The sequence below is a fragment of the Pundamilia nyererei genome, unplaced genomic scaffold (genome assembly GCF_000239375.1).
Source record: "Pundamilia nyererei isolate P.nyererei 1_Seehausen unplaced genomic scaffold, PunNye1.0 scaffold00045, whole genome shotgun sequence".
In the NCBI taxonomy this organism is placed as follows: domain Eukaryota; kingdom Metazoa; phylum Chordata; class Actinopteri; order Cichliformes; family Cichlidae; genus Pundamilia; species Pundamilia nyererei.
The window spans coordinates 3,772,964-3,785,999 of NW_005187446.1; the positions used below are offsets into that span (position 1 = coordinate 3,772,964).

At 39.6% G+C, this 13,036-nt stretch overlaps 1 protein-coding gene across 2 annotated transcripts; it reads left to right on the forward strand.

Annotated features, from left to right (window-relative positions):
* Nucleotides 1–4,136: 4,136 nt before the first annotated feature.
* Nucleotides 4,137–7,459, forward strand: LOC102210808 (involucrin). Of its 2 annotated transcripts, XM_013910585.1 has the most exons (5): nucleotides 4,137–4,585; nucleotides 5,761–5,815; nucleotides 5,951–6,065; nucleotides 6,172–6,208; nucleotides 6,239–7,459. In XM_013910585.1, the coding sequence occupies exons 1-5, from the start codon at nucleotides 4,295–4,297 to the stop codon at nucleotides 6,491–6,493; spliced, it is 753 nt and encodes a 250-aa protein (XP_013766039.1). In that variant the 5' UTR covers nucleotides 4,137–4,294; the 3' UTR covers nucleotides 6,494–7,459. The 2 variants fall into 2 exon arrangements, with proteins under 2 accessions (XP_013766039.1, XP_005732207.1); XM_005732150.1 differs by having other exon boundaries at nucleotides 6,172–7,459.
* The last annotated feature ends 5,577 nt before the right edge of the window (nucleotides 7,460–13,036 follow it).

Below are 13,036 nucleotides of genomic sequence, written 5' to 3' on the forward strand. Positions count from 1 at the left end.
TTTTGACATTTTAATGATCTAGAGAGATAGAAAGCTAGTCAGATATGAATTTTGTTTGATTTTGTCAAGTAAAAATTGTGATATCGCTTTGGCTAGAATTGAATTTAAAACATTTTAATTGAAAAGATTCCGACAGCTGTTGTTCATTCAGTTTGTAATGATTTATAATATGTCAAATAAAAAATGGAATTCAATAAATGTATAATATATACCCATCTTTTTTCTCCTTTTTTTAAAAAAAAATTGAAATGTACACATTTTAACACATCTTTGGGTCAAAATAACACATCCTTGTGTTTACATTTTTTAACACAGAAGATGTGTTAAAGGAGCAGACACATTAATTGTGTTAAAACTGACACATCATGTGTTGTCCCTAATATGATGCAGCACATGTGTTAAAATTTAACACATGATGTGTCAATTTTAACACATCCCTTCTAAGAGTGCAGCTCAGCAGCTTCTGAAATACTCACACCTGCCTTTCTGGGACCAACAACCCTGCCACCTTCAGAGTCATTTAAATCACTTTCCTTCTTCATTCTGATGCTCAGTTCTAACTTGAGCAGGTCATTTAAATGTTTACATGCCAGAATGTTTTGAGTTGGTGCCAAATGATTAGCTATTCGGATATTAATTAAAAAGATAATAAGATGACATTTTAAAAGTTTGCAAGTGGGTGGAGGTTGAAGGAGAGGTAGCAATTATTTCTGTAACAACTTTCAAAAGAACAACAACAGCAAAACAAAACATTTAGAATATTAATGCATTATTTATAATAATAATTTGTGATTATCATATGTTTGTAATTGATTCAGTGTCGTTATATACTTTACAAATACAGGTTATTTTCAATACAAGGCTATCATGAAACCATAAGGAAAGGCACCTTGCCTGCAGATTAGCTGAAGCCGGTAAAGGGAACTGGATGAACGCAAAGGTAAAGGTAAAACAATATTTAGAAATGAGCAATATTAAGGCAAGGCAAGGCAAGGCAAATTTATTTGTATAAGGTTGCGCTTGTTAACTTATAGGAACTTTAGGAACACAAAACGCTTTATTTAGTAATTGTACATCCATACAGCACTCATTAAACCCACAATAAATGCTTTTGGCAATCTAATTTCATACAAGACGTTTTGTAACAAGTTCAGTGTACTCAGATTGTACTTTTAATAGTTTCCTCCAAACAAGATCCCCTGTAAGAAAGTGTTTCCTCAGTTGTATCAGCACAATGTCAGTAACATGCTCTGTCTTAACCGAGGTTCTGCACTAGGGGGAGTTAAAGGAGCATTAATTTGAACAGACGTGATAATTTAGGTTTTGCCTCTTAAATCTAAAATGTTTTATCATTTTGGCTTCCTTTATATTCAGAGTCGTATTAACTGATATATACAATGCTTTTACACTTTTACACACATTGCATCTATTTTCTAGACTGCTTAAAGGTCTGCTGTTTATGGCCCAAAGCCCAAAGCATTAATAGTACATCAAATTTATAAAAACCAAACAGAAACTGAATAAAATCTGGGTCCGTGTGTCCTTTAAAAAAACTATCTGGTTTATTTTACTACAAGAAATTACAGGAACTATTTTAGCAAAAATATTGTTTCCACAATCATAAACCCAGTGCAAAATAACTGCAAGGTCGCTTTTTCATTACTGCCTGAGCTAAAATGAAAGTGTTGTACATTGTTACAATAATTAAGTGAACTTTTTCTATTTTTTATTACATTCAAAAGAATAACTAAAAAATAGTAAAACATAATATGATAAAAGGAGACACTACAGTGTTTCACATCAGGTACCCAACCACAGCAGTTAAACAGCTTCTGCAGGGGTTATTTCAGCTCGAACACACTGTCACAGAACGCTCAGACAGACGTGGCAAACGTTGATACGAGGGTCACTTTAACCAAACCATAATCTTTCCCTATAACTAACCAAATAGTTATTTCTATTATTTACATTGCTTATTTCTATTGTTATATCATCATATTAGGCGCAACATTTTGAGCACATAGAATTTTTGTCGGATGATCCCCACATTATACATTACAAATACAACCTTCATTGCCTTCTTATGATATGAAATGAATTCTATTTCTCTATTCCACATGTCTGTATACTTGTTCTCTGAGTGAATGCACAGAATTTCTTTTCTTTTTTTGTTATTATTCCATAATAACCTTAGAGGTGATACAAAACTTGGATGCACAAATATTTTTCTGAAAAAGTTGGTAGTCATTGTTGAACAGTTCTGAGGTGACTTCACTGTGATTGTTGAAGATTTTCACACAACTTCCTGAAAAATCAAGAAATCAAAAGACAGTTTTCAGTTTTGCAATAGAGGCGTGTTAAATAGACTTGTACAGTAGCCCCCAGTAGTGATCTATGGTAATCCAATTTATTATTGACGATGCATGCTGGTGATTAAAATCTTACCGTCCTTTGTCCTTGGTTGTATCAAGAAAGGCACAGACTGCTTTATCTCTATTAAAAATCTCCTCTTTCAAGCTCTGAATGTTCTCCTGGGCTTTACTTTTAGCCGCTTCATGATTGTCTGAGACAATAAAAGATAATAACATATGAGAGTGTAAATGTATTATTAGAAACTGGTAGCTTTGCGTTCCAAGTAAGCCCGTGTGGCTCAGTGTTGCAACAGCTGGTTTTACAGGTTTTTCATAAAGGAATGTAAAAATGAAACAGTTCTTTTTCTGCTTTTGTAGACAATTGGGGGGGACGACACCCAGTGCATTTAAAAATGCAAACAGAGAAATGCTTGTCTTATTCTCCTATGTGATCCATATCATTGTATAGAAGCAAACATATTTGTAGATCTGTCAGTCCAGAGCTCATAACAACAAAGCAGAACTTAAACAGAAAGCTGGCTTACCTTTGAGTTGATCTATTTCCCCAGTTGTACTATCCCTCGTCTTCTCCGCCTTCTCCTAATGCGAAAACAAGTGGAAGTCAGCAGTTACGGTTTACTGCGGAATGAAGCTCAAATAGAGACAATCAAGCAAATACTTAAATGTATTACAGTTAGTCACATGATCATTTTCTTTTTTTCTTTTTGTTAATGTTTAGACTGCACCAGCATGCAAATGAATTAAAACCTGTGGAGAGTCGAAGTGCAATTGTGTGCGTGTGTGCGCCCGCGAGCCTTGCCTTCTCCGTGGTACAGGCCGCCAGACTTTTACCCGCGTCCTCCGATGACTTTTCAATTTCTGCCTTTTTCTTTTTCAGTTGTTCCACCTTTGTGTTGACGTCGTCCAGCGATTTCTGCAGCTCGGAGATTTTGGCTTTCAGTTCGACTATGCCTTCCTCTTTCCTGGTAACCTGCGCCGAGTTCTCCACTAAGCGGAATTTTAAGTGACTCAGGCGGAATTCCTGATGCACGACCTGGAAAATCAAGACACCCATCACAACAACACTCAGGCCAACTAACGCCATCGCCAGCTTCATCTTGGTTTCGACGGGGAGACACGGGATACACGATGAAGAACTCTTGAGGGTCACTTGTTCATCCCAGGTCTCCGACCTTGCGCACGCGTCTCCTTACCAGTCCGCCGGTGTGACGGGAAACTTGCTGGCTGCGTTACCTGCTGAACTGGATGGGCGTGACAAACCACCTGTTTCCTCCTGTGGCACTCCCTCTCTCTCGCTTGCTCTTGTTGGCAGTCACTTAAACAAACACTTGGGATGTATTTGCATCATGATCAGCCTATCTCAAGCCTTTCTCTTATAGGCCTAACATCTACTGTTTGCTTTCAACATAGTATACACACACACACACACACACACACACACATATATATTTATTTATTTATTTATTTTAAAGAAAGGCAGTTCACTATATTTTCTACAGAACTATATGTGCGTTTACCTTCGTACATATTTTTTTGAATTATGGAGGTTATTATTTGGCCTACTAATTTATATACGTGTGTGTGTGTGTGTGTGTGTGTGTGTGTGTGTGTGTGTATACAGGCCTACATGCATGACCACATGCCTATTAAGGCAAACCAGTTTGCTCAAAGCCAACAGGCCCAACCTGTCTATCTTTAGACACGGCATGCTAGGAGAGGGCGTGTTTACTGACGAGCTCAGGAACAACCACAATGATTAAAGTCCAATCCAGGTAACAGCAGGTGACTCACTAATTCATTCACGGTGTTGCCAGGGTCACGCACAGAGCAACTTTGCTCGTGAACGTCGAAGAGGCCGCTCTGTAAGAAGATCCGCTCTTCACTTTCCACAGTAAAGGAAGGCTCTCAACGCCGGGCAAACAATGAAGTCATTTTTGCTACCTGCGACCATAGTGGTGTCGGTCGCTTTAGTGGGGATCATGAAACTGCGGAAAGGTGAGCACGAAAAATACGAGAAGCAGTTCAAGTTTCAGGATGTCAGACTGCGGGTTGCCTATGATGTGCTGGGAGAATATCAGAACGATAAGGCAGAGAAGCAGAACATGCTGGAAAAGGCCAGCACTGCGCATAAAGCGCTGGAGGAGGAGGTGAACGAGCTCCAGACCGACGGGGACAAGTCAAAGGGAGATGCGAAATCCTGCCAGGGAGACCTGGTGAGTAGAAATATTTATAATTATTAGGTTCACACAGTTGTATTCCTTTTGTTTCTTTGTAATTCTTACGGGTAGAGACAGCTAGTGTAACTCCCAAAACCCGTTCCACCTGTTGAGGAGCATAGGTGTACTCGGGTGCCCTCAGAAAATCAGGCTTATCCGCCTGACAGTGGACTTTATGCCACCACTAAACTGAAGCTGATTTCCTACATTACTGTACAAAATATCAGTCTTTGACATCCAGCACCCCCGCTTTTGAAGATTAGGCTTAAAACTTGATAAAGTATATAGATGGATCCCGTAGCTATGCTGCAATGGGTTTGTGATTTCACTTCCCATGATGCACGTTTCTTCTTCACCACATTGCATCCAATTATTAATTAATATGAGTAACAGCGTACATGGTCGTTTGTATTGGCAAGTTCCTCATATGTACGTAAATTTACTAATGATGCAGCACAGTGTTTTGATTTATAGCTTATTTTGTCTTGGTAGTTTTTGAGGCGGTCTAATGGTTAATGCAAGAAGAAACACCTGTAAATTCTTCATCATGTGAACTGTTCTGGCTCAGTCATTTCTGATTTATGATATAACCCAATAGTTTTGGCCTGTCTGCCTGTGGTTTCTTCCTGTTAAAAGGGAGATTTTCCTTTCCGCTGTCACCAAATGCTTACTCAGAGGTGTCATTTGATTGTTGGCCTGTTCTCTGTATTGTTACAGGGTCTGTGCCATATAATATAAAATGCCTTGATGTGATTGATGTTGTGATTTGGATCTAAAAAAAAAAGATGATTTTTTTTTTGTTAATTCAAACAATATATTATAGCCTCTGCTGTATATATTGCAGGCCCTATTGGGAAAGTTAGCATACTCCTTCACCCAAAGAAACAGCAGTGGATGGTGCTTTCAACTGTAAGAAAAACAGCATGTAGGCTAGTGCTTATGCTAGGTCTATAAATGCTATATATATGTGTAGCATCATTGTGCATGTGGCTGAGGAGAAAGCCAAGCGAGCCACTATTTTACTCCACTTTGGTTCTTGTGGGTTTTTTCTCTCCAAATCATTTATATTTACATACTTATCACATTCACATTCTGCAAACCATTTGTGCAAATTTGATCTCTGTGGTTTCACCAGTGCTTTGTGTTGCTGAGCTTTTTCTTTGCATTTGCAGAAGACAATAACAGATGAGGTGGCAGCAGCAAAGATACAGTTAAAAAGTCTGAAAGGTAAGTGATGGTTTATGAAGTCTAGTGAATGAAAGTAGTCGTGTAGTTGGAAGTAAAGAAAGTAAAGACTTTTTTGTATGTTTTACTAAGCTCATACTAGCTTCGAACCCATCTTGTAATTTATAACACTTACAGCTCACCAGGAAAAAGAGAAGACGAGCTGGACAACAGAAGAAGACACTCTGAAGCAGGAACTAGCAAAATACAGCTCAGCGTGCCAGTTCATAAAAACAGATATTCCAGAAGCTAGGTATGGTTACCTCTTTGATTAACATAAATCAGCAGAGCCTACTATTATATGTATTGTGATATTGATGCACTTATTATATTTTTATTGTAATTTTTTCTGTTAAAAGAACTCTGTGTGGAATACAAGAGCAACCAAAAGCTGAAGCCCCCAAACAAGAAGAGGCAAAGGGCGAGGCCCCCAAACAAGAAGAGGCAAAGGGCGAGGCCCCCAAACAAGAAGAGGCAAAGGGCGAGGCCCCCAAACAAGAAGAGGCAGAGGCCGAGGCCCCCAAACAAGAAGAGGCAGAGGCCGAGGCCCCCAAACAAGAGCAACCAAAGGCCGAGGCCCCCAAACAAGAAGAGGCAAAGGCAGAGGCCCCCAAACAAGAACAACCAAAGGCCGAGGCTCCCAAACAACAAGAGGCAAAGGCCAAGGCCCCTAAGGCTTAAAAGGCTAAAGGAATTGGACCCATAAGATCAGGCATGGATACTAGTATCCTGGACTTGGTCTAATTTGGTGTGTGATATACAAAGCCTTCCCTGTAAAAGAGTTTGTCTGGATGGGAGAATATGTTCATTTAAAACCCATATATATCTTTCTCCCCTCAGTCATGTCGCTGACCTGTTACTAGTTGTACTACCCACTCTTCCAGCCTCTTGTTTCCATCCCAACTTTTAATATTAACCTTGTTTAAGAGGAACAATGTTTATCTGCTCTGGTTTAGTTGAATTCATGGCACAAAAGTAATGCAAAACTGTAAACTAACTATGTTTTGACTGATTGGTTGTATGCATGTAATATCTTGTAAACAGTATGCTTGAGTTTAGGTTTAAAAAATTTAAATGAAAGGAAATGAAATGCATGTCTTTTGGCATTTTCAAACAGTAGGGGGAATATTTCTGTAATGTAAGTTCAAAGTCTGCACAGCAGCCTTTTTAAAAATTAAGTAGCAGAATAATTACACAGAAATGCACTAAGAGTTATTATAGTGCAAAAAATCCTCAATTATATATGCAGGGCACATTATTGTTCTTAGAAATGGAACATCATGATCATTTGTGTGTGAAATGGAGTACTGTGGCATGCTGCAAATTTTGGTATCAATCAGATACCAAGTAAAAGGGACAATATTGCCAATACCAATAATGGTATCAATGCTTTTAGATTTATTACTTATAAAGGCAGCTTATGGAGGGAAGAGCCACGTGTCAAGACTTTTGAGATGAATCATCATAAGTTTGCAATTTCTGAACACATTTTAATGACCAGTAAATCAATGATTTTTACTTTCAACATCACACCTTTCAGCGTTTCATGTTTTTAAAAAAAAAAATAAAAATTGGGATACCTGAAATGAAATGTACCAGTTCTCTTGTTTAAATGTGCTATAGGCTATAAATAAAACAGATGTGACAACACAAAAAGGTTCAGATATTTTTATATTGGGTGTTTGCGGAAAATTTACTTTTTTTAAAAAGTATTAATTTGATACAATCCAGTTGGCTACATACTGAACTAGAGGATAGAAACAAGGTATTGATCCTATCGCGCTAGTATCAATATGATACCACTACCAGCGCTGGTATCGATAATTGCTGTGCTTGCTTTATTTCCAGGCTTACTGACCGCTCAAAGTGCTGTACACCACAAGTCACATACCGTACTCTTATACAGCACCTCATTCAACAAAGTTCAACCCCTGTATCTGCTTTACATCCACAACTAATTCAGAAAAAACAAGTAACCTAACATCTCTGGACTGTAGGAGGAATACAGAGTACCTACACAGGAGAACCATTAACCAGATTCAAGAGTCAAGATTCAAAGTGTTTATTGTCATGTGTACAGAAGAAATGGCATTTCTCTGTGCAATGAAATTCTTCCTTTGCTGTCCATACACAAATGCCAAGTTAGGTAGGGTTGATGGAACAAGATAAATAAGGATATGTTCATGGATGTTCAGGAGTCTGATAGCAGTGGAGAAGAAGGAGTTGTTGACTCGAGATGTTCTGGATTTCGGACTTCTAAACCTTCATCTCGAGGGCAGACGTGTGGTTTCTGGTGATCCTCTCCACAGTGCAGCTGTAGAAGCTGCTGAGGATCTTGACTGACATCCCAAATTTCCTCAGCTTCCTCAGGAAATACAGCCGCTGCTGAGCCTTCTTGACCAGCTGTGTAGTGTTCAGTGACCAGGTGAGGTCCTCAGTGATGTGGACACCCAGCTACCTAAAGCTGCTCACCCTCTCCACTTCACTCTCCTGGATAAACAGCGGCTGGTGAGGCCTCTTCTTCTTCCTCACGTCCACTATCATCTCCTTTGTTTTGTTAGTGTTGAGGGTGAGCTTGTTGTCCTCACACCATGACACCAGACCGGCCACCTCTCTCCTATAAGCCGCTTCATCCCCTCCAGTAATGCGACCGATCACTGCAGTGTCATCCGCGAACTTCAGTATGATGTTCTCTTTGTTGGAGGCGACACAGTCGTGACTGTACAGGGTGCAGAGGATGGGGCTGAGGACGCAACCCTGTGGAACTCCAGTGTTTGTAATAATGCTGACTGAAGTCCTGTTGCCGATCCTGACAGACAGAGGCCTGCCAGTCAAAAAGTTCTGTAGCCAGTCGCAGAGGGTGGGGTGCAGGCTGAGTGCAGACAGTTGCTGATGAGTTCGTGAGGGATGACCGTGTTGAAGGCGGAGCTATAGTCTGCAAAGACTACCCTGATATTTCCCTTAATATCACAACTCTCTCAAAACACTTTGCAATAATTCGAGTAAGTGCAACTGGTCTTTAGTCATTTAGGCAGGTGGCGGGGCTTTTCTTGGGGTGAGGGATGATAGTTGTGGTCTTGAAGCATGTGGGAACGATGCTCTGACTGAGGGAAAGGTCAAAGATGGAGGTGAGAACATCAGCCAGCTCATTCACATGCTCTAAGGGCCCTTCCAGGGATGTTGTCTGGTCCTGATGCTTTGCAGGGGTTGATCTTCCTCAGGATCTTGTGCACTTGGTCTATTGAGACCGCTGGCGGGGGAGACAGTCGGGTAATCTGGGGTTTCTGGGAGGTCTGGAGGGTCTGGGAGATCTGGGAGGTCTGGGAGGTCTCAAAGCGGGTGTAAAACAGGTTGAGATCATCCATCAGCCTGCGTGCAGAGTTGATGGTGTTGGTGGTGGCCCTATACTCTGTGATATGCTGCAGGTCTTGCCACATCCGCCCGGGGCCAGCAGAAGAATGGAAGCCATCCAGCTGCTCTCTCTACTGCCTCTTAGCTGCTGTAATGGCTTTCCTCAGTCCGTACTACGAAGCTTTGTGCTCCATCTCATTGCCTGATCTGAATGCAGCATCCTCCACTTTGATCCAGGGCTTGAGGAACTTTCTGATTTGTGTGGTGGGCACAATATTGTCAACACAGGTACTGATGTACCCAGTCACATATTCAGCATAGTCCTGTATGCTGACAGAACAGTTCTCCTTAGTGGCTGCAGTTTGAAACACATCCCAATCTGTTTGAGCAAAACAGTCCTGCAAGATGCTCTCAGTTTCTGGGGTTCTCTGGGGATCAAACCAGGAACCTTATTGCTGTGGGAGGACACTGCTGTTGTTTTAAGCCAAGAAAATTCTTCCTTAATAGATTAAAAAACACTGTGGGCCACCACCAATCACAATTTTATCCTGATCCCTATCAGTATCCTTTAAAATACCACCAATACATTTCAATCAGATACATGTTTTACAGCAAAGGTGCACATTATAGGTTAGCTATTTATAGCACCAAATCACAACAACAGTTGCCTCAACCAGCACATTATAGTAAGGTAAAGACCCTACAATAACACAGAGAAAGCCAACGTAATAACATTTTTCAAAACAATGAAATCGTACAATTTATATCCATGAGTCCATGAAATATTTGAAACATCTAATAGTTGGATTAACACCATTCTGATATGGTGTTAAATGTCATTATGAGCATCAAGAAGAAATACTTTTTGTTCAGAAATGATCTTTTAGTTTCTGATTGCCACCCAGCTGCAAAGAACCTTTGTGTGATTTTTGGAAGTGCTTCTATGCAAAGTAAATTCCTCAGTAAGCTGGAGGCTTACCACCCTTCACGTGACTTTGAGAGAGTAATTCAAACCTTTAATACCGCTTGATTAGACTGTTGTAATTCTCTCATTGTTGGGTTTGATCAGTTGTCACTTGTTGGCTGTGGGCTGTATAAAATGCTTGCCTTCTGGTAGGAAAAATAGGACGTGATCATGTCACACCTGTACTGGCATCTTTACAGGATCCAGTTTAAAAATGAACTTACTTGCTTTTAAGAGTTTGAATGGCCTGGCACCACGCTACTTAACTGAGCTTTTACAGTCCTACACTGCTGCCAAAGCACTGAGGCCTACAAACCATGCAAAATCAGTCTTATGTATGGTGCTTTATAATGCATATAGTGTATTTATTGGTGATTTAATTATTTTTTTTATTGGATATTTAGCATAACCTGTGTAGCACTTTTGTAAAATACAGTATAGAGATAAACTTTGACTTGACTTGCAGCAGGTGCACTTAGTAAACTAGTCCCTGAGTTTCTCTGTACCTAAAAGTGTAAAGCAGAGCTAAAGTTTTTTGTTTGTTTGTTTGTTTGTTTGTTTGTTTTTTAGACAACAACAAAAAAACAAGTGTCTGAAAGCATTAATGAAAAATCAATATATGTAACATTTCTCACAGCTTTGCTAAAGAGTGCAAACAGATGGTGACCTTCCTCTCACTCTCCCTGCCATAAAGTAATTTATATCAGTTGGCCGAGAACACATTGCACACAATAGTTAAGGCGTGGGACTTGTAAGGCGCATGGTTGTGAAATACTGTTCCTGCCCACTAACCTGTATCCTGGTTGCACAGGTAATAGTTTATGCATGCAAACACAAACAGAATGAGAAAGAACAATGAACCAGTCAGACAGTGTTTTTATGTATTGAATAATGCTGCTGTCCTCCATTCTGCTCCTCCATGAAGGCGTTTGTGTCGGTTTCATATTTGACTGCATGTAAATATAAGCTGTCGGAAAAAAAACTAAATGCTGCACAACTAAAATAAAAATGGAAAGCATCTTCCACTTTTGCTTTCACTGTGAACCTATTAACCGTATGTACATCTGATTTGTGTCTTGTTCTACTGGACGCTGTGTTCTGGCCTTTAGTTTGGATCACTTTTATTAATTTATTTTCCTCTGTTAGATAACTCCTCCACGTCCAGCGCTGAAAACACGGAGATATTGAATAACCACTGTTAACCTTGTCTGCCTCGCTCCTTTTTAGTGTCCCTGCCTCTGCGTCAGTATGTGTGTGCATGAGAGAGAGAGAAAGAGCGAGCATAATTAACTGACCAATCGCAGAACCCAGAGCTTTGATGCATCACTCCATATAAACTTCACTCTGTTATTCTTGTGAAGCTTCGGCTGTACAGCTTGTGTTCTCGTCAATCGTACAGTGTCATTATTTGTGTGTCCTCCATCAGTCCACAGTTGCTCTATAATTGTTAATTTTAGGTGCATATATTAATATAACATGAATATTACATAGGGTTATTCATAGCATGCATGTTAAACGATATATAACATGAGCTACAGGGGGTAGAAATTACTCAGCATTTCCTTCCTCTTCCTACTTCTTTCCAATCAGGAAACGGTCAACATTTTGTTTTTGTGTTGTCTATGCACATTTGATGACTTTCACTGATATCATGTTGGTTGTTTTATGTGCATGAACACATATACGTTTGAAATGAAGAGTTGATTGACTGAAAGTCTTGCTCAGAGATGAGAACATTTAAGGGTGTCTGTCTGTCGGGTTCAGCATTCATGAATTGACTTTATTATTAAAGGTTTTTTTTAAAAAGCATTTTATCCTTTAACTAGAAACTTAACCAGAGCAGAGAGAAGACAAGAGGTGAAGAGACAGGTGTAAAATGACATGTGACAGAAGTCCTCACTTGGTGTCAAATCAGGGACGCAGCAGCTCAATCCTACAGAAGGTCTGCTATTCTTTTAGATTTGTTAAGCAGTTGCACAGAAGTGATTATATATGAGATCAGTCCCATTAAATTTAATCATGACTGCATGTAACAATCGGTTACTGCATGATCAGGTTTACAAAATCACTTCATTGGTTGTAATTTGTGTTTAAAGTGATTTACTGTTAGTGATGTTATCTGCCCCTTTTTATAAAAGCACAGAATCAGCACGTTTTCACACTCTTGTGATCCTTTTTCTGTCGGACTAAGACAAGCTGCAAGCAATGTCTTAGTTCTGCAATCTTATCAGCAACACAGCAAAACTAATACTTCAGCTAAACTGAAACCTCTTTCAGATTAACTTAAATTAACTCTTAATCCTTAAACATGTTATTAGAAAACAGAAAAACTTGGACTAAACTAAAGGGATGTAATTTTCCTCTTAGGTCTTTGAGATGAGGGCGCTATAAAAAGGCTTTCAAGCAAACTCTTTTGTCTTTAGTAATGAAAAGGATGTTAGTTGTTTTGTTAAATCTCATGCAATTCATTTTTAAAATCACTTTCCTCTGTATCACCCTGTCATCTCTCACTCTGCTTCACACTGCCAGCCATCTGCTGGAGATTAAAACACTCCCCCAGGCTCACAATTAGGCAATCGAGGGGCTATCATTCCGCCCCAATAGGCTGACAAGGTCGGCGTCATACCAGAAGAGGATACAGAGGCGGCAGCAAGGGACATTTAATCTGACTGATGTCATAAACGTAAACTGTAGTGTGTGATTTGATGTGTATGAGCAGAAATGTACAATTAAGAATGCACCTGTGTTAAAAAATAGCCAGATTCTCTGTAGGCGATGACGCTGTTTTATGTTTAGCGCAAAAATATACATTAAATATATTCCAGCTAATTTGCTTTCAAATTAAAAAGAAAAACTGCGACTCACCACAGGTAAAAGTGTATTTTTATCAGGCAATTCATGCAGCAGAT

Bases quoted from the DNA above. Each gene is read 5' to 3' on its own strand.
- LOC102210808 (XM_005732150.1), top strand. From the start codon at position 4,295: ATGAAGTCATTTTTGCTACCTGCGACCATAGTGGTGTCGGTCGCTTTA. The intron at 5,816-5,950 runs GTAAGTGATGGT...TAACACTTACAG, and splicing joins ACAGTTAAAAAGTCTGAAAG to CTCACCAGGAAAAAGAGAAG. The intron at 6,066-6,171 runs GTATGGTTACCT...TTCTGTTAAAAG, and splicing joins ACAGATATTCCAGAAGCTAG to AACTCTGTGTGGAATACAAG.